We start from the raw sequence: 25,636 nt of genomic DNA, 5'->3' as shown, positions 1-25,636 counted from the left end.
TCAAGCGATCCAAGCAGTTTCCCAAATCTATTGCCCTGTGCTGATTCTCAACATTGCCTCCCGTCCGCACGGACGGCCAACGTAATCGATCCAAGTCTAGCAGCAAGACTCTATTGAAGAATTATGGCACCCAGATTTACAACAGGATGGAGGAGATTCGTGCCTTTCATTGGATACCACCATGTGCTTATGATCTTGATTGCAATAGCAATTATCCTGCTTTGTAAGTTCAGGCACAAGACGAATGATAACAAGACCAAAAAGCTAACGTAATTCTAGCATTGCTCCTAGCAGGGTGCTCATCAACATCTCCTCTCATACCCGGAATCTATCTCATCTCCCTCTACTACCAACAATATCCAGCCGTCTTTTCCGCCGTACAGGTGGACCCTAGCGTTTCCACAGCCATAGCGAACATTGTGGGAAATGCTGATCTCAACGTACGAGTGGGATACTTTGGAATTTGCATACGGGTCGATAACGGCGCCTGGATGTGTAACCAGAACTCGACGGCACTCGCTGATCTAGTGAGCATTGACCAGGACCCGCTCAACTTGATCTGGGTTGCCAGCACATTCAAAAATGCAGTCGTCTTCCCATATCTCATCATCATCGCCATTGTACTCGCTTTCCTCACATTCCTACTGTTGGCAACGTTCCCGGGGTGGCACACTAGTACTGGGCCAGATGGGTCCGAACATGAGATTCGACCTTTCCCATCAAGAGCTGTGTCACAAGTTGCACTGGCCACGATATTTATTGCATCAGTATTTGTACTGGTGTCGGTCATGTGGCAACATACAGCCGCCGTAGCAGCAAGCACGGTAGCCCAAGACCTTGGAAACGGAAGTGTCAAATCCGGTGTGGGTACAGCGGCAATGGTACTAGGATGGTTTGGATTTGGCCTCCTGGTTGTTGTCACGCTTGGGTTGCTTGTGATGATATTGAGTATCCAATTACTGGATCGACTGACTGATGATGTATGAAACCCCATATCCCCAGCTCTGATGATTTTGAATACTGATATAGCTTCCAGGACTGAACACTGTACATGAAGGCAAGGATTTGAGCGAAATTGGCGACTATGATCTTTTTGCACACAAAATAAGGGCTGGATGACTACCTGTTCATGGTTCGGATATCACCCATGGCGTTTTGACATAGAAAACTTGTGAACCAGCAATTCTACAGCATTTTCACGGTGAAGGAGTGAGGCGGCGCTAATCATGGACTAATGGTCAATTCCATCAAAGTATTGATGATGAACTGGGGGCCTGGATCTGTGAACACTATCGAAATTGAATGAGCCACACGCTTGGATTGACGGCTAAAAATGGACAGATCCCCAACATTTAGAATGAATCGAGCTTGATAAGTGGCACTGTTTACGGACCGGTCACACGTCACACGAACAACAACGGCACTGGATGAGGAATGATAGGATGGATTTTTATGTAGTTCACACAGGCAGAGGCACAACTATAATATGTCAATACATGTGCGTCGAGCTGAAACAGTGGAATATATACTCACTTCCTCTCCAATATTTTTACCCTCGGCTCGTCTCTTATTTGCTTTAACGGAATTTGCACCATGCTTTTTTTAATGTCAAGAACAAGTCATGCTGGCTGATGAGAGCATTAGTTAGATTTTGATGGGTGACCTTGAACGTCTTCAGTACAGTACTCCAGATCCAATAAATGATAGCACTCGCTGTTTACTTCGTTCTCCGTACTGCTATCTACTATGTATGGATGTATACTCCACCGGGGCCGTCGCTCCTTACATACACCATTGCGATTGGCGGAAAGGCGGGGGAAACCACCACTTAATTACTTCACCCCCCAAAGATACACCAAGAATATTATCCAAAAGCCACCAAAAAACCCTCTCTTCCTGCCATTTTTCACCTCTCTTCGAACAACAAGGCTCCTCGCTTTCGCTCTCGCTCTCGCTCTAGATATCTCCCACATTCACGATCCGTCCTCGCATACAAGCAAGGCACCATGACGAGCACCAACGCCTCGCAGGGGGAGAGGATCTTCGACGGCCTCGAGCTCCCCGCCTCGGGCGACTTCCACGTGCACCTGCGCGACGGCGAGATGATGGCCGCGGTGGCGCCATTGGTTGTGAAGGGCGGCGTCGATACCGTTTTTGTCATGGTAAGTCGAATTGGATTGGATTGAATTGAATTGGATCGGATCGGATCGGATTGGATGGAATACCAGATGTCAACCGTGGAGCATGGCTTCTTTTCCTCTTCCATTTCTCTCTTTTTGAGACTCATTCTTGTGCTGCGAACGCTGCGCGTACACTTTTCCACTTCCTCACTGCACTACATGCTCGTGGTAAACTAACTGCCCTGCCCATCATCTCTAGCCTAACCTGATCCCACCCATCACGACCGTGGGACAGGCGGTTGTGTACCAGCAGGAAATAGCGAAGTATACGGGCCCCCAGCAGATTCGGACTCTGATGTCTTTGTACTTACACCCATCGATCACGCCGGAGACGATCAGAGAAGCAAAGAAATCAGGTGTCGTGTTTGGCGTCAAATCGTATCCAGCAGGGGTAACGACGAATTCTGCGTCTGGCGTGGTCAACTACGAACAGTTCTACCCGGTGTTCAAGGCCATGGAGGAGGAGGATCTCGTGCTCAATCTCCACGGCGAAGCGCCGCCCGCTGATGATATCACGGTACTTAACGCCGAAGAGGCTTTTCTACCTACTCTGTTTGATCTACACGCACGATTTCCCAGATTGCGAATTGTTCTGGAGCATTGCACTACCACAGCAGCAGTCGAGGCTGTTGCAAAATGTGGAGCCAACGTTGTTGCGACCATTACACCCCACCACATGTTCCTCATCATAGATGATGTTGTCGGCGATCCGATCAACTTTTGCAAACCGGTTGCTAAGCTCCCAAGTGACCGGATCGCATTACTCAAGGCTGCTACGAGCGGGAATCCCAAATACTTCCTGGGAACGGACTCGGCGCCGCATATGTTGGGAGCGAAGATGGGAGGGATGGACATGCACCATGTCGGAAAATGTGCAGCAGGCGTATTCACTCAGCCCTACGCGACACAGCTGGTGCTCGAAGTGTTTGAAGCTGCCGTTGGCAAGGGAGTCATCAAACAGGAGCAATTATCCAAGACTGTGCTTGAAGGCTTTTTGGGTGAATTTGGGCGCAAATTCTATCGCATTGAGCCGAGTGGTATGAGACTCAAGGTTTCCGCAAGAGACGAGCAAGTGGTCTCTACCCTTCAAGTGGGAATGCCTGGCGCGAACAGTAATGGTAAAGTGATCATCCCATTCCGACAGAATAGTCCAATCTACTCGTTGGATTGGTTGTCCTGAGTGTAAACGGCCTTTGGGATGTCTAGAACACCTTGTGGCTTTCGAGGCCAAAGGAATCAACAAACGGACTTGAAGCTGCGCTCTCCGGCTGTGCGTTTTGCGTTGGGACTACTGTTGGCTGAGCAAAGTCGAAGAATTTCTGGGTCAATAATGCTGCTGCAACGCTTACGTTGAGGCTGTCAACATCACCAGACGAGGCTCTTGCGTTGGGAATTGAGACCGTGCTGTGCATGTAGGGTCTCCAGAATTGACGCGGACCGTTCTTTTCATTTCCGAAAACCAGAACACAAGGGTGATTTGATAGTGCTCCTTCTATACGCATATTGGGAGGCACCCGAGCCTTGGCGGGAGGTGGAGCGGCAGCCGTGAAGAATTTCCAACCGGCAGCACGAGATTCGGTTAAAAATAGCCTCTCATTCTTGATGGTCAATACCGGCATCAATTCCAGGGCCCCAGCGGACGCCTTGATACTGACTGGGGAGATGGGCGAAGTTCCATGGTCTGGAACGATAATGGCATCAACGCCCAGAAACCATGCGGATCTGACGATGGCGCCGAAATTACCGGGGTTGGTGACACCATCAAGCAGAAGCACAAATGGAAACTGATTGAGTGGCCGACAGGAGGGAATGATGCGATGGCTTCCTGCGGTGCGAAATAGTTCATCAAGGTCGGCTTCGAGCTCGGGGACACGTGAAGGTACTACCTGCATGTCATCTCCCATGCTCAGGACAGGGCCGAGAGTGTCGATTGACAGCCTTGGAAGGGGGGAGACTTCAAGAATAAGGCCGCCATGTGGACGTCTTCCCGAGAGCTTGTTAAATGTATTTAGAGCATCTGCACCACGGAGCTCTTGGATGCTGACACCTTGGTGCTGAGCAAGGTGCTGTATCTCTTCTCTCGCTGTAGTATAGCTTGTGGTAGTCTCTGTCTCCGGATCGATCTCAAGGCTAGAGGAAGTGGGCAAGCGGTAAAGGTTGTAGATCTTGCGGCGCCTGGCCCTTAGGGCCGACAAGACCGAGAAGGTTCCATAGAGAAACTCGGAGCTCGCGGTCGTATAAGGAATTGAGGAGACAATGGGCGCAGAGGCTTCGAAGATGGACGAGGATGTGAACGAGGACGAGGGCAAGGGTTGGCCCGTCTTATCTAGCTGGTGGGATTGGCCTTTCTGCCGGTGATTCTGGAACTGGTGGCGCCTGTCGTGCCTGAGCGTCGAGTCCTCCTGCTTGCGTTTTCCTCTTTCAATTGCGCGGGTTAGGGAGATGGATCGGTTAAAGAGAGGCGACGCAGACCATGTGACAGGAAGAGCCGGCTTGAGGAGAGCGCGAGAAATCAGGTGCATTCAGTGATACTAGTACTGCTGGTAGTACTAGTAAAAGAGACAACTAGTAGTCAGTATCTGGTTGTGATATATGGGCAGGTTGAGAGTCTGAGATGGATGCTGGAAAAGAATGAATGAACTGAGAATCGGAGAAGTCAGAGGTGAAAAAAGACTGACATGGGGAAAGCGCGACCGCGTTTGCCCAAAGTGGCCATTAATTGCCATTTGGAGAATGCACGCGCCGCTTTGATGCATTATGGGGACGAATTAATCAATTGTCGTCAGCGAACCATCCTCAACAAACACCACATTCACTAAACCACGACTATATCTTCCCCTGCGCTCATTTCGTTTCCTCTTGGGGATCTATCCTACAAGATACCCCATGCATGGTTCCTTCTGTCCCTTCATCATTGGTGCCTCTAGCCTCGTCTCATCATCATGGACGACTCACTAGATCTGTCTGCATGGGTCGGCAATCCGCCGAAGCGGCCTGGGAGCAAGGTTGTGTCTATACGAGGTAGTCAACGCCTCGCTTCACAATCTACCAAGTACTCCGACGCCTCTGATCCAGTGACTGCTCCTTCTGAATCCAACGCCTCAAGCGATGCTGCCGATATTCCTGACAATGAGGACGCCATCCCTTCGTGGACACAAGCCCAGAATGCAGAGTCCTCTGATTCTGATACATCAACCCAGGCTGTCGAGCAGCAGGCTTTCTACATCGATATTCCACACCTTCCGGACGAGGAGAAAGAAGAATACAAGTACCTGCCCGGCCACTTTGTGGCTGAGGAGATACTAGGTCAACGTGGACAAGCTCGCTACACTGTGAGGCTGGAAAGTGGTGAACAAATCGTGCTCACAGCACACCAACTCCAAAACCTCGCAAGAGGGTCGGAACTACTGAGAGACTTTCAACGGAAACCTCGTTCTACCCGGAACAAAACACGGGCCAACAAACCCCCAAACCCTGGGTTGATTGACTGGACAACCATTAATTTATTCGACTCTGATCCGGAAGAGTCTATGGCTTCTGATCCCGAAGCTGAAAACCAGGCGTTAGATGAAGGGCCAGATGCCGAGCAGGACTCCTCGACTACTTCTGAAACTCCTGCCCGTAGATCGGTGCGGATCAGAGGACTAAGACGATCTGGGCAAGCCAAGCAGGAACTACTAAATTCAGATGACTCTGATGTCCAGCCAAGAAGGAGCACCAGGACAAGGAGATTAGCGTCTAAAACGACTAAGAACCGACGTTCGGGAAGACCTCGACGACAGATGTCCTCCACTAAATCCTCTCCCGAAGCAGAAGTTCCTACTCGGAGATCAGAGAGGACAAGAGTGAAGCCGCGTCTTTCTATGCGAGAGAGGCATGAAGACGACATATCAAGTCATGAAGAGGAGAAGGTCGGCCCCAAGATCGTCGCTGCCAAAGAATACTTCGCTAGAGTCCCTGAAAGCGACCCTTTTCGAAAGCGACATCGCCAAGAATGTGACACATGTTATTTCAAAGGCGATGACCATGCTAAAGGCCCACTGGTGTTCTGTCAAGGTTGTACCAATTCTTACCACAAACGATGTCTTGGTTTCCGTGGCACAAGAGATCATTTGGTCACAAAAGTTGGCGAAAATCTTTTTGTCCTCCAGTGTCGCCGGTGTATTGGGTTGGCGCATGAGCGAGATTACTCAATTCCTCACCAGGGTATATGTGCCGAATGCAATAAAACTGGTGATTTATCGAAACCTCTTCGAAACCGCCTCTCCACCCGCCACGAGCAAGTACAGCGAGAGGAGAATGGCGGCAGGGATCCCATCACAATTGTCGATCCAAACACGATCAACAAAGTTTCGAATGTGTTATTCAGATGTTGTCAATGTGTTCGTGCTTGGCACATGCATCACCTTCCTGAGCGCAAGACGGCTCATTCTGCAATGGAGGATGAAGATGAGAACGAAGCCCTAGATGATGCTCAAATCGCCCAAAAGCGCTTTGACTATTATCACCGCTCCTGGACATGCAAAGATTGTATTGAGAACCAACATCAGATTGACGCTCTTGTGGCATGGAAACCCGTCAACATAGAGACATACGTTCCTGGCACTACAGTTGACATGATGCCTGAAATTGCAAAGGAGTATTTAGTCAAGTGGCGGGCTCAATCCTACTTTCGCACAACCTGGATGCCTGGGCTTTGGGTCTGGGGAATAGCTGCAAACTCCATGAAAGCGGCCTTTTCGAAGAAACCAGGGAATCAACTGCCTAAAATGTCAACTGCCGATGCCATTCCCGAGGATTTTTTTAGAATCGACATCGTCTTTGACGTTCGCTATTCAAGTGTTGTACGGAACAGTACTAAGGGGATCGACCTAGCTCGAGCAAAGGAAGTCGACACAGCATTTGTCAAGTACAAAGGCCTTGGGTACGAGGATGCGATCTGGGAGAAGCCGCCTGCCTACTCTGATACTGAGCGGTGGAGTGATTTCCAAATTGCGTATGAAGACTATGTTGAGAAAATGCACCTCTCAATTCCTGTGCAAGGATCCTTGCGTCGACATCTCTCACAAATTCGTACACAAGATTTTCAATCCACCTTGATTAAAAAAAGGCAGCCTCCAAATATGACAGGTGGAGAAATGATGACTTACCAAGTTGAAGGGTTGAATTGGCTTCTCTACCAGTGGTTTAAGAGCCAAAACGCGATTCTGGCTGACGAAATGGGCTTGGGCAAAACCATTCAGCTCGTGGCACTGTTTGCATCCCTGGTTCATGATCATAAGTGTTGGCCCTTTCTTGTTGTGGTGCCCAATTCTACCGTTCCTAATTGGCGGCGAGAGATTCGGAAATGGGCACCCTCTATCCGAGTTGTCACCTACTATGGCTCAGCAATGGCCAGGAAATTGACACACGACTATGAGCTCTTTCCAAAGTCCAAGGAGAAGGATGATGGTAGACATCAGGAAAGCAAAAAGAGGTCTGCGGACGCCAAGGACATCAAGGCTCACGTGGTTATTACCTCGTACGAGGCTGTTACTGAAGAGAAGACCCGGAAAAGTCTCATGAGAGTCCCCTGGCAATGCCTCGTGGTCGATGAAGGCCAGCGGTTGAAGAGCGACAAAACCCAGATATATGAAATGTTATCAAAATTTCGATTTCCCTTCAAAGTTCTTCTTACAGGAACGCCACTGCAGAACAATGCCCGAGAGCTGTTCAATCTGTTACAATTTCTCGACCGGAGCATGAATGCGGCAGAATTGGATGCCAAGTATGCAGATCTTACGCAAGACAATGTACCCGAGTTGCATGAAATGTTGCGCAAGTTCTTTCTGCGGCGGACGAAAGCACAGGTTTTGACATTCCTACCACCCATGGCTCAGATCATCATTCCTGTCAGCATGTCCACTGTGCAGAAGAAAGTGTACAAGTCGATTCTTGCCAAGAACCCACAGCTGATGAAATCCATCTTCACTCGCGATAGCAACCCGGTGGGTAAGGATCGGGTGAATCTCAACAACATCTTGATGCAATTGAGGAAGACCTTATGCCATCCATTCGTTTACAATCGCGAGATAGAGGAGAGAACCGAGGAAGCTGAACTTTCGCATCTCAATTTAGTGGAGGCATCGTCGAAATTAAAGTTGCTATCGCTGATGCTGCCAAAGCTACAAGAAGGGGGCCATCGCGTACTGATGTTTAGCCAATTTCTCGACAACCTGGATATTATCGAGGATTTTCTAGATGGGCTTGGATTTCAACATCGGCGGATAGACGGTACGATCAATTCAATGGAGAAACAGAAGCGTATTGACGAATTCAACGCACCTAACTCACCTTTCTTTGCCTTCTTGCTCTCTACACGCGCAGGTGGTGTGGGTATCAACCTTGCGACAGCGGACACAGTCATCATCATGGATCCTGACTTCAATCCGCATCAAGACATTCAAGCTCTTTCTCGAGCGCATCGAATCGGTCAGCAGCACAAGGTTTTGGTCTTCCAACTAATGACCAGAGACAGCGCCGAGGAAAAAATCATGCAAATAGGACGCAAGAAGATGGCTCTCGATCACGTCTTAATCGAGAGAATGGACCGCGAAGACGATGCAGGTGAAGATCTAGTGTCGATCCTTCGCCACGGAGCGCAAGCTCTATTCGAAGACGAGTCGACTGTGGAGGACATCGTGTATGATTCAGCGTCAGTGGATCGGCTGCTTGAACGATCCCACATTGAGAACACTAAGATCAGTGATGAAAAGTCAGCGGAATCGCAGTTCAGCTTCGCGCGGATATGGGCGAATGGTAAGGGTTCATTGGAGGACGAATTGGAAGTCAAAACTGGGACCAGTACACCCAACCCGGGGATCTGGGACAAAATTCTGCAAGACCGGCAGCGAATCTTTGACGAAGAACAAGCGTTGAAGACGCAGACGTACGGTAGGGGCAAACGCAAGCGAGAGGTTAGTGTGAAGATTAGTGTGGTGGTAAGTGGTCGCTAACAGCGGATAGAATGTCGACTACGGTATGGGGGATGGAGAGAATATCGGCCCTGCACGCAAGCAGTCTCGTGTAAGTCGAGGAGCGGACCCCGAGTACCAGAACGCGCGAGATGAGACACCGGAGGAAGAGGACTCAAGTGCTGAAGACACGGATGTGCTGGAACGAAGACAACCTACAATCAGAGGTAGAGTGGCCCAGAGACCCAGAGACCCAGTCCCAGGAAAAGCGGAAACTAATATGGCATAGCGCGGCCATTCAAGCGGATTCGAGTACCCCTTGGACCAGCACCCATATTCAATGGAGATGTGGCTTATAACTTTGGACATGTGTCGCAAATGCCGCCGCAGTACGATTGCTCGGCGTGCGGCGAGCAGCACGCGATGGGATGGTGTCGACTTAAAGTTGCGGGAGTGGAACATTGCGGACTGTGTGGATTAGCACACTTGGGACATGGTCGAACTTGTCCACACTTAAGTGATGAGAGACGGCTGACTACGTTACTGCAGACATTGAAAGAGAGCACAGAAAGTCGGGAGTTTGTGGAGCAAGCCAGCAAGTATGTAAGATCGATCCGGTCGGATCTCATACAACGCAGACGAGCGCAAGAGCGGAGGGAGCAAGAAGCGGTGGTACAAGGGCCCCTGGCATCAGCTCAGGTCAATGATCATCAAAGGTTGCCCAGCGCTGTGAACGTGCAACATCCAGAAGCCTTGTGAGTGAAATAGAAAGAGCAGTGTACAAATAGGGCATGACTGCGCCGGTGAACGACGGCTTTGGAATCCATCAACAGGTGAGGATTGGGTTAATGATGGTTGTGCTTGGAAAGGTTCAAAGATGGTGTTTCCCTGTATGATGACAAGTTGAGGCTGCTGTACGTTGACGAGTCTGATGACCTCCATGAATACTTAGATCAAACTCGATCTCAATCGGAAGGATTCAGTTTATCTCCAAATCGACACGGTATACGTTGATCCTCGTATGAATCTCATAAGCCATGAAGCATAATTCATCCACCCCGGCGCAGAACGGCGTCGACCCTGGACACGTGCAACGAATGCAGATCAGATATGCGACCAGGCACAAACACAAATCCTTCACGATAAGACTGCGACACCAACCGTTATGTATACTCTGCAAACGTGCGGAGGACAGATAGGAAGTTGCTGCACGTGTACGGATTACGAGGTTGCTCAAGTGGAAGGTGCAGTGCCGTGTGGAGTGATGAAACAGGCGCTGAAACGTGATCTGCGTCGATCGTGCAGCATAGCGTCAAGACTCGAGACTCGACAGACGAGATGCCCGAGACAAGAGACATGCATGACGTGGGCGGCTTGATGCACGGATTCTTCTTTTGCCGGATTGCCCAAGGAGCCCAGAGCGCGGCCATGGTCAAATACGGAGAGCCAGCAGAGGAGCTGGAAGGGGGACAAGATTGCACGGCATCCTTTGGAAATTACGGGTCGAATGAAGAAAGGACACTTACAGTTGCCATACGGAGTATAGGTAGCCGTCATTCTGGAGCGATCATTCCTCAGTATTTTATTATTGGCGCGTAAATGTTGTTGTGTCAGCATGGAGACGGTTGGCTATTGGGTGGCTATTGAGTGCATGACATGGTAACCAAGAAAAGCAGATATCTGGGCACGACTGGGCAGATCCATATGAGCTCAATGCGGGTTGTTGGAGCGTCGAATAAAAAAAATAGAAAACAAAGTCAAAAGATCAACAACAGCCTGATGATACTGACAACTGTACTGTAGTTCTTTCATTGATGGTGCGTCGCTGATCGGTGACGCGTGGACTGTCCGCAAGAAGTCTGAAGATGACACGTCCATGGTGTATGGAGTCACTGTACTGTACCGAGTATTCCGTACGGAGTACCCAATGCCAGCATGGTGCCCTACTGTATGTAATACAGAAGAGCTCATCCACCAGTGCAGGTGGTTGTTACCCGGGGTTCCAGGCAGGTCTTGCTCTTACAGGACAGTAGGTGCGCCCACGAGTAGCTCTTTGACCAACGGTTCTTGTAACGGTGACTGTCTGCAAGTCGCCGGCAAGGCAGAGTTCCGAATCCAGCCCAAAGTCCCCGAGCATTGTTATTGTTGTTATTATTTTCCCCAGGGGAGCTGCCGTTTTGAGCCCCGGCTGCCATCTGCTCCCCAAAGTCCCGGTCCAATTTCCTGAGCGTTTCTTGCGTTTTGACTGCGCCTCGCCGCGCGTCACCCGAAAGCAGAAAGCGGGCGGGCCTATTCCCGATTGGTCGTACCACGTGACAAAGCTTGGCACACACTGGCTGCGGTGTTTGCTGCTCTGCTGCTCTTTCTTTTCCTCTTTCCTCCTCCTTCTCCACGCCGACCTTCCCGACCTTCCCCCCCTGCCACCCGCTCATCCCTTCTCCCACCAACCATCAACCCTCTTCGCTCAAATCCATCCTAAAATCCAATCCTCCGTCGCCCCAGATCCAAGACACAATCAAGCCCAGCCTTTGGCATCCTGCAACCTCGTGCGCCAATCCTTGACCCCATCTGCCCCTGGTCGTGTCCACCGAACAACGGACTCCCTCCCCCCTACCACCCTTCATACGGAGCACCGTACGGAGCACCCATCGCTGGTTCCCTCTCTTCCCTCAAACTGTCAAATCTTGTATCTCTTCTGTTCCAGCCCCGTTCGTCACCACCTTACCACCTTACCACCTCATCTTTCGCCCTTCACGCTCGCTATTCAACCCTTCCCACTCCTCTCGCATTCTTCTCTGCAGAGGCTCGTCGACTGCCCTTTGTTCTGAATCTTCGACACGAAGCACCACCATCGTTTTCATCCCTCTGTTGTCGATTTTTCCACTTCGCCACTCGTTCTACTTTGGCGTGTCCAACTTTCCTGCTCGCCAACCTCCCACTTCGAATCAATGACACAATTGACAGCAACCTGCTCTTGAACACCAACCTTGCCTCGACCTCGACCTCAACCGTCTAATCGTAGTACCTTCATCAAAACTACACTTCCTCTACACTTGGTCGACCATTGAGCTGGTGTCGCCCTGGTTGGCGCCCTGTTCTTCCTCCGTCAACCCCCTTTCCACCACCCGCGTCTATTGCAATCAACGACATCAATTCAGCAGCCACGATGCAGCCTCGATCATCCTTTTCCCACTTGGTCTCCCTCCTAGCAGCTCTATGCTTCTCAACCTTCACTTCCGCCGAAAATGTCATCCTCACCAACTCGCTGAATTCTTGTAAATCGGGCACAAACAACTTCACCGCAAGCTTGTTCAACGTTGCCTATACCCCCTCAAACGCCAGTGTAGCTGTCAACGTCAACGGTATATCATCAATTGTCGGCAACATTTTGGCTCAGGTTGAAGTCATTGCATATGGCTTCACCATCGTCAACGAGACAGTTGATCCCTGCGCCCTGAATCTGGCTGGTTTCTGTCCCATGAAGGCCGGTACACCCATTACGTTGGAGACAACTATCGATGTGCCGACGAGTGTTTCGGGCCAAATTCCAGGTATTGCTTATAGTGTTCCTGATCTCGACGGCGTGGTCCGCGTCTATGTCCATTCTTCCGATACCGGAGAAGTCATCGCCTGTATGGAAGCTGAATTGTCAAACACAAAAAGCGTCTATCATGCAGCCGTCGGTTGGGCGACTGCTGTTATCACTGGCCTGGGTCTGGTGACCGCTGGTATTACTTCAGGTCTGGGCCACCCGAACACCGCTGCCCATGTTGCTGCCAATGCGGTTTCATTGTTTGGCTTTTTCCAAGCTCAGGCCATCATTGGCATGACCTCAGTCTCCATGCCTCCTATCGTTCAATCCTGGACACAGAATTTTCAATGGAGCATGGGCATCATCCGAGTTGGCTTCCTTCAATCCATTGCTACGTGGTACCAACGAGCTACTGGCGGCACTCCTACTACCTACTTGTCAACCCTCAGCTATTTCTCCGTTCAAGTTCAGAAGCGTTCCATCAGGCGATCCCTCGAATCGATGGTTGCCTATGTCCATTCCGGTCTTCGAACCCTCTCGAAGCGAGCGACGGACACTGCTACTGACAACGTCAAGGTAGTTCGTGGTATCGATAGAGTCGGTTTCCGTGCCGGAATCGAACAGACCAATATTTTTATGACAGGCTTGATCTTTTTCATCTTCATCCTCTTCCTGGCTGTCGTCTTGGTCGCACTGACCAAAGTCATCCTTGATGGTTGTGCCAAGGCTGGATGGATGAAGTCTGATAAATTCCTTGAATTCCGAAATGGATGGAAGATCGTTATCAAAGGCATCGTGTTCCGACTGGTAAGCTCCGCAGACTTCATGTCGTCCGATTCATATTGACTTTCGATAGGTTCTTCTTGGCTTCGTCCAGATGTCTATTCTGTGCTTGTGGCAACTTGTCGAGCGTGATTCGGCCGCTGAAGTCGTACTTGCCCTAGTCGTTTTCATCTCCATGGCTGGAACTCTAGGCTTCGCCTCCTACAAAGTCATTACACTTGCCAAGAAGTCGGTTGATATGCACAAGAATCCCGCATACATCCTCTACTCTGACCCGGAGTGCCTCAACAAATGGGGGTTCCTCTATGTGCAGTACCGTGCCACTGCGTACTACTTCGTCGTCCCTCTTTTGGCGTATATTCTCGTCAAGGCTCTCTTCATTGCATTCGCTCAGAAATCAGCAATCGCTCAGGCTGTCGGTCTCGTTATTGTCGAAGCCGTTGCATTGATCGGTGTCAGCGTTCTGAAACCATGGATGGATAAGAAGACCAACATCTTCAATATCTCGATCGCTTCCATGAACATGCTCAACGCACTTCAGCTACTTTTCTTCTCGGATGCTTTTGGTCAACCCCCTCAGGTTAACGGTGTGTTGGGTGTCTTTTTCGCCTTTTCCAACATTATCTTTGCGGCAGTTCTGCTTATATTGGTTCTCATTGCTTCGATATATGCCATTGCTTCCAAGAATCCCGAAGTCAGATATCAGCCAATGCGTGATGACCGAGGAAGCTTCATAAAATCACAAGCAGCCCTGACAACAGAGTTGGATGCTCTAGGTGCTACTGCTAGAGGAGACAGCCAAATTTATAACAACGACAAGAAGATCGTCGACGATGACGATTCAATGTCTGGTGACTCCCTCAAGCACTCGTCTGCTGTCCACCAGCAGCCTATGAGCCAGATGTATCCTAGTGAGGACACTGGAAGACGGGGACCAATGCGACCATATGAGCAGGTTAACAACGATAATTACGGCTACGGCGCCGGACCGCCTACCAACCAATCGTACGATCGCAGCATGAGCAATTTGAGTAATCAATACCCACCGCCAAGGTCCGCTCATTCAGGATATGCACCTCAGCCCGGAGCATTCCGCCAACAGAACAACGCCAGCCCTTGGCAACGAGGTGCAGGCTATGATTGACAACACTCGGGCGAAACTCAAGAACAACGTCAGCAAGACAGTCATAATGCTCCAGGTCCATATCTTGAGCGGCGTGGAAGAACAGACATGAATGAGAAACAAATGGAGAGTGGATACTGGGATCGTGAATGGTGGAGAGATTACAGCCCTGAAGGCTCTGACCGGCATGCGGGAGGAACGACTCCATACAGATGAGACCGGGTCTAATGGCAGACAGTCGAGAGATCAAGATAAAGCAGGAAGAATCGTGTGTGTTGTTGAACATATACCCACTGAAACCTGGATATCTGGTATGCGGAGATGGGGCAACTGCATTATTGACAGAAGGAGAAGAAATACCGTGATTCAGTGTGGAATAATTCCATTAGAAGAATCCACGCCCTACAAGGAAAGGAAGGACAGTATCCAGAAAGGTGCATTAGCGTTGGGGTTCTTGCTTTGCTTGTGTATTTAACCAAAAACCTATATTCATTTTGTTGGCTCATGATGAGAAACGCGAGACAAATTTCTACCATATTTGCTTATTTCTACCAAGTACGATTTTCCTAACAGTGTCGTGCCTGGGCTATGGAAAAGCCCATTCTTTGCAGTGGCTTCCTACCATCCACATATGACCAATAGCGAGAACCAAGGAAGCCGCAATAGCTGTGTATTTCTGTTCCGACTGATCTTGGACTGTCACCCGCGTACAGATTCAACACTGGAGAAGCATTGACGTATGCTTTGCCTTTGCCTTGTGCTCTCATTTATCATGGCCTTTCCTTGACCGACCTGGCGTTGGGCAGTGGTGGGGGGCCGTGGGATAGGGGAATTTGCATGCAAGGCTCGCGGCCCCTAACCCCCCTTTTTTTTTCATGATTAGTCACGTGAGAGGCTCTGTGGCAATCCCATGGTGAGTCGAAGCCCCCGCAAACGGCGCCGGGAAAACAAAGACAAAGGGGAAAGCGAGCATGTCATGGCACTCAGTCATCAAGCGTCTATCTCGTGTTTGATGTCGATCTTTGTGTGAGGTCTCCTTCTGGACTTGTCCGCGGTGCGGTGCGATCCGATGCGAAGTGTGACTCTGATCACGCTACTCAGTCTTCGTAGATCTGCGTGCTTTGTCCCCAGCTCAAAGAAAGATATTAGGTGCTAGGTAGCTCAGGCTGCCATCTTTATAGTTGATGTCGCGAAGGAGAAGTTGACTCGCCTTCTGGTAGGCATGTGGCTGTGCTGATGCTACTAGCTAGATGATGATCCTCAGGTAGGAATTCCAGGCTATCACTTTATGTGCATTTGGAGCTGTGGAAGAACTTGCTATCGTGGTACTCGTACATGTTTCATGGGCCTTCTCTCGAGCCACCGAGCCACCGAGCCACCGAGCCAGCCCGAAGGGGATCTCAAGGGGTAGCTCAATAGCTGACAATTAACTTGATGTGCATCACAACGGATTGTCGCAAGAGAGAGGGCATCTCCTTCGCGGTGCTCGAACATCACCATCATCTGGCTGCAAAGTCTCGCTCAGACGCTGTCGTAAGGTTGGTCGTCTGATCATTTACCAATTTGCCAACGTGCCGTGTCTAAATTTCCTCGTCAGAACTGAAGTCGTTCTCAAGATGCTCCTCCTCCTCCTGGTCGATATCCCTCAGCTCAGGCCCATGTACTTCACTTCTTATCTCACCACGATTCTCTGAGTAGTCTCCGAAAACAACCTTATCATCGTCATCGTCATCGTCAGAATACTCGAACGAGGTCCATCTAAGGCGACAAGCACCATCGACACCATCGACAATACAATTGGAAAAGTCCGCCATCTCGTGTCCCTTTCAGGCTTTGTCATGCACCTCTACTTCGCTTGCTGTTCCGGTTGGTTGCGATGGATCCGCCCTTTGCAGGACAAGGGAAAGGTTGGCCACACGGTAGCAATCAAAGTGTATGAATATATTGCGCTTGGACGTCCAGTTCGACAGAACTGCTGTCGAGCCCTTGCCACAGGGAGAGTCCTCCAATATGCGCCATTTCTTGAGATCATCTCTTTGGTTGAACTGGTCCCAGATGCGTTGACAGTCGTGAGGAGTTGCGGGTGTTGAATCCTTTGGACGAAGTACAACTGCAGGGGGTATGTTCGAATGTTACGACTTCCAATGACTGGAGAATATCAGGAAAAGCCGAAAGGAGCATTGCGAGATGGTTGAACGGTTGGAAGTCGACTCTGGAATAGCGTTTGCCAAACGTCGTACTGTAGGTGAGGTGTCGGATATTGCAGATGGCATGGCGCTGGAGTGTCGGAAGGTAGAGCGCTCTAAACTCTGTAGCGTTGTACCGAGGTTTGTCACGGTCTGGGATTAACTTCAAGTCCAACCTACACGTTGCCTTGGTCTTTTGAGGGAATGGACGACAATAGTAGTGCTGTTGAAGAACGTCGGAGCCCATTCCTGGAGAATCTGATGACAAACAATCAAAAGTGATTTTCTGGTAGTGAAGATGGGAACGGCATCAGCCGTTTTAGAAACGGGTTCCAGCTCAGCAATCTGCACCCATCGTGTTGGCATTCTCTGTTCTTTGTGATCTTTTTCGACGACTTTTCCGGAGCTGTTGCATCTCTAGTCGGAGACCTGGCGCGCTTTTGTGATTGAGATTTGGAGACTGGCTTGCCGACTAGCGTTGCCTCAGGAGTGGTTGGTTGTTCGATCTGTGTCTTGTTTGCCAATGGCTCAGAGCATCTAAGAGGTGGCACCGTGTTGAGCTGCACAGATCAAAGATTGATACTGCAGGCGGTAAAGAGAACTAGTTGTGTAATGTCAGAATATCACAAGATCTGAGAGTCTGGAGAACGGATTCTGAGTTTGAGTAGATCTGGAACTCGAGGTGACATTCCCGACCTACCAAGGCAGTTAGTTGTAGAGGCAGTTCGCTTCACTGCCTACGTGGATTGTCCATCTAGTAGATTGAGGCAAAGGCCTTTGCAATCAGATACTGCCTGTACCCCTCCCTAGTGTAAAGCAGTGATTGCCCTCGCAGCCCTCGCAGCATGCCTCAAAGATCCTTTTCAAAAAGCCCGGGTTGGACTATGAAATATCAATCACTTGATCCGCATCTGTGAGGGTCTACCGGGTCACCAACCTCATCTCAGATCTGCGTTGAGAGGAGCGCTCTTGTCACTGTCCACATCCAAGAGTGAGAAGCAATACTGAGTCGACCACATACGCTCGATATATAACATGAGAACCAAAGAACGAAGTGGGCTTGTAATAAATAACTTTGGACGCGTGGACGATCGCTATCATTTGTGCCCAATCATGCCAAGTTGGGCTGCCCAGATATCTCGGCAGGCATGTCCGACCTCCACCTCCCAAAAGAGATGCCTTGCCTTCCAGTGCAACACTGTACGGCAGAGTTCCTTCGTGACAGCAAGCAGGTTAACCAAATTCCCCCAATTCCACCATGACACAATCCTTCATGCTTCCTCCCATCATCGGCGGAAGATCACACAGCATGTCAGATATCGTGCTTGAAGATATCCTCATTCCCATGCTAAGCCTTTCCAGAGCAGCATGATAGTCGGTAGTTCAGTTTCTGTGGTGGCTGCTCCAGCTTTCTTAAAAACAACATCTACTCCCCGAACTGTGAGGTACCTGTCACGAGGAGATGCGAGGTGGACTGTCAACTTCCTGGTCGCGTTCCAGCCTTGTAATACTCCTGCTCCATTCTTTTTGGCGTGAACGGTGTGGTTCTTCCTACCAATTCCGAGAAAGCGTTGTTCGATGTGTTCCCATCTGTGCCGCCATGGGGATGTCCGCCATACGTCCATGGGGAAATATCCAAATCTGAGGAAGCCATGATCGACCAACCCATATGTGTAACTGTGGAGAGTAATCTGCTCAAGGGCCGATATTCGATCTATATGCTTCGTGAGGAGTTTTGGGAAGTCTTCGAAAGAGTCAAGGTTTCCTGGCCGTATGTCATAGGCAATGCGCTTGATCATAACCAATTTTGAAGGGTGTAATACTCGAAGAAAGTCGTTGGCAAAGTTCCATGGATTGCAGTATGGATCAAAAACCATGTGCTTCGGCCGAAAGCCTAATTTTCTCTTGGATGCATGGACAATGGAGTTGGTTGTTTCGTAGAATAAAGGTGACCATTCGGCGGTAATCTGGAGACAGACCAAATTCAAAGACTTTCGAGTTTTGGATATTGATTCGTCGTCCCTGGCTGAATCTTGTATTGCGTCGACCTCGGCCTGAGATCGTGTAGGGCAATGTGGTACGGATGTCAGCGGTAGGCGAAGGCAAGGGAGATAAAATGTTGTCATGTGGAGAAAATAGGCATAGATGCTCAATCTGAGTTCGAGTGGGAGATCGAGGAATGGAAAGGGCTTTTGACCATTTGGGCTAACCTTGAGGATTGACGACGATGCTGTCGCAAGAGGTTTTGAATACGGCGTCGGCCGCGCCCTCTTCGATCGAGCTGTCTTTGCTTTCGGCATGTTGGTGTGTGATGATGGACCAGGAGTGGGAAGGCGAAAGGATCTGTGGGAACGAGGCTGGTGCTAGATCGATAACATGAGAGAGGAGAGGTGCAGCTCAGACTCAGGTAGTTGCATGTTAACAGTCACAGTTGAAACCATACTCACGCTCACGCTCGCAAATTCCAGAAATTATATGCCACTGCCTCGTAGTGAAGAACACCGCCGGGTTGCCGTGGAGGCTTCTCTCAACTTCACTTACTGGTATTGATATGGTGCGGCTGTTGCTCTTTTTCCTCAGTCACCCCAGATCTCCAGGGTTTTATCTTTGATTGTCACGCTTTGAGACCAGTCAACCTGTTCGCGTGAGTGAGGGTGGAGTCATATGTTGATATGCAATATGATTATTGCAATATCTGAGGCTGAAGCCTGGGTGTCGGCATGAGGTTCTCCGGGACCCAAGCCTTGCCAAGGCCAATCTATTCCTGAAGTGGCAAGATACCATGTGACCCTGCTCGTGATCTTCACCCTTTGTCCGCAGTCCCGACGCCCGAACCTGTTTTGTTATCGGATTGTCCCCGTCGCCATCGCCAACACCAGCGCCATCACTCCACTGCCACTGTGCCAGTCCCTTCCTCGCATCATTTTCTCTCGGCGGCTACATCATTCCAAGACATTTTCGCATCTGTCCCCTCCAGAGGATTGCCTGTGCACTCGACCTGTTCTCAGTCTTCACTTCTCATTAAATCTCTCACCCTCTCCAGAAACGACCTGTTGCTGCTTCATTTTGCCCGGCACAAAATCAAAAGGGCTGGTGCAGCCTTTTAAGACCCATCTCGCATCGCGCTTTTGCGACAAATCCTCCCTAGTCTGATCTTCCCGACGAAAACCGTTCTTGACCATGGCTCGCATCGCCCAATTCTTCTCCTACCTCCACAGCATCTTGATCTCAGTGCCTCAGCATGGTTATCACAACATATCTCGCGTTGTGCAGCCGCAGATTCGCAGCATATCGGAGAGCTTTACTGTACGCGTCGGTAAAGATCCCAGCAAAAGCGGCATTGAACTGCAGAACCTTAAGCCTAGGGACACAACAAATGGCACATGGAGAGTCGAAAACTCAAAGAGACAACGGCGGTGAGACCATCTCCAAGTGAAAGTGGAGATGATGCGTGGCGCAGAAGACAAATCCCCGGGGAACGACTCCACCAGGATATCGATATGAGAAATCCGGGGAAAGGAAATTTATTGAACCTTCATCATCTATCACAACATGTATCTTATTGCGCCGGCATGACAAAGATGACTTTGTTAAACGAGACGACAATGCCTGATTCGACTTGATCAACTCAGCCCACCGGAAGTTTGTAAGGCTCAGGGTGCACATGTTCAATCACACCGAATGAAGAAACCCACTTTCTGCCGCAAGGAACAGCTCTCCTCACTCCCATCCAGGACCAACCTCAACCAATAATGCAGGGCTGTCATTACTCAAATTCACAAGCCCGCCAAAACCAGAACCCTTCGACCCGAATCCACGACCCAAGGCTAACGATATGTCCCTCACTGCCATCAAGCCCCGTGAGAGCTTCTGTACAACAGCAAGGACCTTCCTCTCCGGAAGTTGCCATCCATCTCGGACCGTACAAAGCTGCAAAACGTTCACCGATATGGAGAAGGTTCCTGCCTTCCGCAGGTAAAAGGACTCTGCCACAACTCTGTGGAATTCCGATAAATGGACCAGCCTCTTTGGCTGTCCTACGCCGATTTTTCCAACCAAGACGAAGAATTCCTCTTACTGCAAACGCTGGAAGTGTGTTGTATTTGTATGACTTTGAGCCTCCCCATTATATTCAATAGAGCAGCACCTCTTTTGTTTGCGGGCCGAGGAAGAAAGCAGACTCCTTCCAAACTCAGCATACCTTTTCGGGAGCATTAGGGGACCACGGGACGGGAGACTCTCGTTGTCCGACATCACATCCGTGCCTGGGTCGGCTTTTGTTGATATTCCCTGGGGTCGATGGAACAAGAATAAGAACAAGGACAGCCACAAGCTCGGAGCACTAGCAGCTCAGGACCCAGGTTTATATCGCTCTGCGAGGCTGATCGGGAACACGATGGGAACACGATGGGAACACGATGGGAAGCTTCCAGCAGTAGCAAGAGTACCCAACGGTGACTGTATGTAGCACTGACGTTTATCGAATAAAACAATAATCATGCACTTGCACGTGCACATGCTCATACACATGTATATATCCCCTGTCTGTATGCACCACACGCGTTCGGTGAGTGTCTACAGACCACACGTGACGCTATGTGCTTGGGATTCCTCAGCAAGCAACAAAGTCCAGACGGCACTGCTTGGCTTCGCTCGGCTTGGCTTATCATGCTAGAACCAAAGCAAGGAGACACGGGACTTCTTGTGCTTGCAGAGACGACCAAGGAGGCAGGATGAACTCAAACCGAGTCAGAGATGTAGCTGAAAAGAGCACCGCTGGGACCTATCTGGGGCCTTGTGTCGATGAATACGTGCGGCACCAGTGCAGCAGCTCTCCTGCCATCGATTGTGAGGTATATTCTAATGTGCAGCTACACCGTGGCCCACCATCGGCTCCGACGACTACTCACTTGACGACGTGTCGTGATGAAAAAGCCCTGATGTTCCGACTCTCGATCCATTAATGCACGCTCCCATGAGAAAACCCGGCGAGGTGTCCTGTCTATCTATCCATGCAGGCAAGTTATTCCACACAGAGCAAGCCATACCAATGTAGTGTGCGAGGAAAGTGAAGTGGAAAGCCAACTCAAACAACCGCGAAATCCCACCACTTGCTTGAGCTATCTATCACCGACCCTTGTCCTGCCTTCCACCACAAGCATGTCAACTTCGATACTGAGCACAAGTCGAGCAAATACATTTTATGCGTTCACTCGTAAGTCGTAGTAGTCGTGATTCATCACCAGTAATCCAATGCAAGCACGGTGCATGCCCGGATCCTCCAGTTATCTGTTGTCGTCTGCCCAGCCTCCAGGAAGACATGGCCTTCTCTCCCCTGTCCATACCCAACCATCAATCACTTAACTCATACAGACTGTCCGTGCATTACTGGACTTCAAGTGCGAATATGTCTCGGCTGCTGGTGGTACAGCTGCGCCACAGTTTTTGGCTCAACGTCGGAATCTGAGGAACGGTATCCGTCACCGTCAGAAAGGACACTTTCTCTGGCCCCGGCTTTCGCTGTGGGGATGGTCTGCGCTCGCTGGTCGAGGTTGATCTCACCATCGATAGGTCGCAATGCAGAGCGCAGATTGCCATTCCTGGCCTGAGGACGAAGTTGCAGAAGACGGGCGATGCCGTTCTCCAGATCTTCACGTTGACGACTGTCTTCTTCATCACGGTTGACCCCGCCTCCTTGGCCTATGTCTCTCTCTTGACGATGAAGATCAGTCTCTGTGTCGCTGTGTAGTAAATTGGAAGAATTCAGGAGATCCAAGACATGGATGCTCTTGCGGTAGACTTCACGATCACTACTCGCCACACTGTCGACATCATCATCACAGTAGTCATAATGGCGTGCTTCATCTCCGACATGGCCATCACCTGCTTCAGATGATCCTTGAAGAGACCCCTCAGGAATCTTGCTGAGGACTCGACGAGGACCTGTCTGGCCATAGATACCATTTTCATAGTTCGAGGCGATTTCCTCAGCCATTGGACTGTATACTGCCTCAGAGTCTTGGGCGGCGGCAAGTCGGTCAAAGTAATTCGAGGTGGGAAGATTGAGCCGAGGAGGAGCTGGAAGACTCTTTTCATTGTCAATCGAAGACGGGAGAACACGGTGGCGCTCGGTGGCTCCAAGGGAGGCGTCTCTTGGTCGTAAAGAAAGTGGGTCTGGGAGAATGAGATCGCCGGGGCCATTAACGGAGATTTCTCTAGCCTGTTGTACACGACCGTAGTTCTCATATGCAGAGAGTGGCTGTAAGGAGGGTTTTTGGACGAGTGGTGCTACCTCTTTCGAGGAGTACCTTGAGTCTGATACTGACGTAGGAAAGGTAAGACTCGTAGGGGAGAGGCCAATCATACTGCGACTTCCAGGTAGTCCATGTTTTCTGAATCTGTCTCTGTCTTGTCCCATGCCCAAGAATCTTAATGCTTTGGAAGTGCTGCTGCTGTTCTTGACTGACGAAGGAGTACCGGAATTAGTCGCAGGGAATTGAGTCTGAGTCTGAGTTTGGTTCTGGAAGAGGATATTCCTAACATCTGCTCGCCGTGCAAAGACTTCTTCACGAGCACTGCCCAATTTCTGGCGCAAGTCGGCAAGTTGTCCATCGCGTTGGTCAAGCTCCAATGTATGTGCTAACTCGGAGCTCTTCATTTTCCCTTTGAGCTCTTGATACTGTTGGGCCGACTCCATCTTCTCTTTCTGAGCTTGGGAGAGGGCTGCATCGCACTCTTGGAGACGCTTGACTAGATCTTCATTGTTTTGGACCACTAGGAGGATTTCATGGTCACGTTCCTTCATGCGCTGAACAACACTGGCGAACTTTTCCACGCCTGCGTCGAGGTCAGAAGATTGTTGTTGGATTGTGTCGCTCTGGGATTGTAGGAGCTTGCGATACTCGGACACCAGAGCTTTGGCGTCTTTGAGATCCGCAGCGTACTTGTCGACGGTAATTTCGGGGATGCGCACAAACCGAAGTGTGCCGCTGTCGCCAGTGCGAGTGTAATCGGAGAAGACGCGAAAGACCTCTTCAGTTTCAGGGTTCTGAGCCAGTTTGGCCCAGCCGGGGATATTGGCCTGGAGGAACGCGCCGAGGGTACGAACAATATCAAGGATGGTCTGTCGGAGTTGTCTGATTTTCCGATTTTGATCGGCAATTTCGTCGTCTTTGGCCTCCATCTTGTCAGCGGCTTCGCTGAGTTGCACCTCTAGGTCGTTGAGACGGTGGGATTTCGCAGCATTGTCTCGTTCCATGAGTGACTCTGCTGATTGAATGGTGTTACGGTAGGTTGATGTGATGATGCGGACATCCTTAGCGAGGGAAGCCAAATCCTGCGGGTGGGTCAGTGACAGCAAGCGGAGAAGACAGTAGAGCCTACATAATTTGTAGTCTGTTCCTCGAGGACGGTGTCAAGCTTGAATTCGCAAGCTTCCTGAAGGAGGGAAGTCACCTGCTGCAGCTGGGCACGCATGGCAGGCAACCACAACTCAGCAACAGTGGAGTTGTCCAAGTGCGAGAAGCACATCATGAGTTCTTCGAGGGTCATGGCAGTCAATGGCTTGGTTATCCGGGTCTGATCATGAGCCCGCTGGCTTCCAATTACATAAGAAGGCATTTCTCCTGGGTCACCGTTGCGGTCGTTCTTCCTCGGAGGATATGTCAGGTGTCGTATGGTGTCCATGTCGGCTTCATATGAGGCAGAAGAGAGAGGGGGAGCAAGCAAGGAGCTGCTATTGGAATCCTTGGTGTCTCGACGGTGAAGTGATGGGGGAGGTGAAATAGGATCTGTTTGGGGGAAACCTTGGCTAGCCAGCAGAAGGGAACCAGGCAGCTCTGCGGGAAGTGAATGATTGAGAGCTGCTGCCGCTCTGGGATCAATTGGTGTTTGTGGAGGTGAAAAGCAAGTGTTCGACGGTGTGGTAGGATGGCAATTGCACCGTGATATTAACGAACAACTAGTTGTCGTCGCGGATGGAGATGCGTTTGCATCGCTTTCGAGCAGCAATTGTGATCGAATTCTGTCGGTCGGGGTGATGGGTGTCCATGGCCTTGCACCACGGTAGTCCATCTCCGAGGTGACGGAGAGCTGTGAAGTAGAGGGGCTTGTGAATGAAGTTGCCGCTGCCGTTGTCGTTGTCGTCGCTGTTTGGACTTGGATTGGAGGCGGCCGTTGTCTTCGTCGTTTGCCCTCCGTTTGCATCCAATCGTCCAATACCACTGCTCGATACCTGTCATTTTCTCCAGGGCATACCAGCCCACCCAGACCGCCGTGGGATACGACCCTCAACTGAGAAGGCTGCGGCTTGGAGCAAAAGAGTGAAGCCATGAGGATCAACTGCAGAAAATGACACGACACGATGAATAAGTAGCAGTGGCAACAGCAGCAACAACGATACGAACCGTGAGGAGCAGGAGGATGCGAGTCCTTGAAGCACTTACTACACCTTGAAGCACTTACTACATACCTATGCACCCACCTGCATACATACACAACACATATTGGCGGTCAGCAGCCTACAAGAATGCCTTCCTGTCGCAAGCCATATGGCATTGAAGCCAGCCATGCCGGCCGGACAGGTTGCATATCGAGGCTATCGGAGACTGAAGCAAGAGCAGTCGCAGACTCCGGCCCAGGAGGAAGAGGTCCGCCACGGCCAGCAGCTGGAGAAAGAACCAATCCAGCAGACAGGCAGGATGGTTAGTTGTGTACCACCATGCTTCGGCCTGTGGTAGTATATCCGCTGCTGGCGCTTAGATGGGCCGTCACCTGGGTGGCCTGGAAGACCATTCGCGTTGTCTCTGGGATCGTGCGGGAAAATGGTTTCATGAGGGCGGAGAGTTTATGTCACATTGCATATACGCGAAGCTTGCCAA

General features: G+C 50.3%; 8 protein-coding genes across 8 annotated transcripts; 5 read left to right on the top strand and 3 right to left on the bottom strand.

Moving 5' to 3' along the window:
- Window positions 1–123: 123 nt before the first annotated feature.
- Window positions 124–986, top strand: A1O9_00851 (uncharacterized protein; the record flags this gene model as incomplete). The annotated part of the gene is made up of 2 exons (XM_013410014.1): window positions 124–223; window positions 280–986. The coding sequence occupies 2 exons, from the start codon at window positions 124–126 to the stop codon at window positions 984–986; spliced, it is 807 nt and encodes a 268-aa protein (XP_013265468.1).
- A 1,020-nt stretch (window positions 987–2,006) lies between these two features.
- A1O9_00850 (dihydroorotase, homodimeric type) lies at window positions 2,007–3,360 on the top strand (the record flags this gene model as incomplete). Its single annotated transcript, XM_013410013.1, has 2 exons — window positions 2,007–2,162; window positions 2,380–3,360. The coding sequence occupies 2 exons, from the start codon at window positions 2,007–2,009 to the stop codon at window positions 3,358–3,360; spliced, it is 1,137 nt and encodes a 378-aa protein (XP_013265467.1).
- A 22-nt stretch (window positions 3,361–3,382) lies between these two features.
- Window positions 3,383–4,702, bottom strand: A1O9_00849 (uncharacterized protein; the record flags this gene model as incomplete). Its single annotated transcript, XM_013410012.1, has 1 exon — window positions 3,383–4,702. The coding sequence occupies one exon, from the start codon at window positions 4,700–4,702 to the stop codon at window positions 3,383–3,385; it is 1,320 nt and encodes a 439-aa protein (XP_013265466.1).
- A 420-nt stretch (window positions 4,703–5,122) lies between these two features.
- On the top strand, window positions 5,123–9,892 carry A1O9_00848 (uncharacterized protein; the record flags this gene model as incomplete). Its single annotated transcript, XM_013410011.1, has 3 exons — window positions 5,123–9,136; window positions 9,186–9,360; window positions 9,423–9,892. The coding sequence occupies 3 exons, from the start codon at window positions 5,123–5,125 to the stop codon at window positions 9,890–9,892; spliced, it is 4,659 nt and encodes a 1,552-aa protein (XP_013265465.1).
- A 2,407-nt stretch (window positions 9,893–12,299) lies between these two features.
- A1O9_00847 (uncharacterized protein) lies at window positions 12,300–14,592 on the top strand (the record flags this gene model as incomplete). The annotated part of the gene is made up of 2 exons (XM_013410010.1): window positions 12,300–13,472; window positions 13,522–14,592. 2 exons carry the CDS (start codon window positions 12,300–12,302, stop codon window positions 14,590–14,592), a joined length of 2,244 nt encoding a protein of 747 aa, XP_013265464.1.
- Window positions 14,593–18,094: 3,502 nt separating this feature from the next.
- On the bottom strand, window positions 18,095–19,057 carry A1O9_00846 (uncharacterized protein; the record flags this gene model as incomplete). The annotated part of the gene is made up of 1 exon (XM_013410009.1): window positions 18,095–19,057. The coding sequence occupies one exon, from the start codon at window positions 19,055–19,057 to the stop codon at window positions 18,095–18,097; it is 963 nt and encodes a 320-aa protein (XP_013265463.1).
- Window positions 19,058–19,937: 880 nt separating this feature from the next.
- Window positions 19,938–20,177, top strand: A1O9_00845 (uncharacterized protein; the record flags this gene model as incomplete). The annotated part of the gene is made up of 1 exon (XM_013410008.1): window positions 19,938–20,177. One exon carries the CDS (start codon window positions 19,938–19,940, stop codon window positions 20,175–20,177), a length of 240 nt encoding a protein of 79 aa, XP_013265462.1.
- Window positions 20,178–22,152: 1,975 nt separating this feature from the next.
- A1O9_00844 (uncharacterized protein) lies at window positions 22,153–25,088 on the bottom strand (the record flags this gene model as incomplete). Its single annotated transcript, XM_013410007.1, has 2 exons — window positions 22,153–24,093; window positions 24,141–25,088. 2 exons carry the CDS (start codon window positions 25,086–25,088, stop codon window positions 22,153–22,155), a joined length of 2,889 nt encoding a protein of 962 aa, XP_013265461.1.
- Window positions 25,089–25,636: the final 548 nt, after the last annotated feature.

The sequence above is a fragment of the Exophiala aquamarina genome, assembly GCF_000709125.1.
Source record: "Exophiala aquamarina CBS 119918 chromosome Unknown aczIA-supercont1.1, whole genome shotgun sequence".
Taxonomy (NCBI): domain Eukaryota; kingdom Fungi; phylum Ascomycota; class Eurotiomycetes; order Chaetothyriales; family Herpotrichiellaceae; genus Exophiala; species Exophiala aquamarina.
Note: the sequence above shows the minus strand (reverse complement) of the source record. Positions and strands in the feature narration are given on the sequence as shown.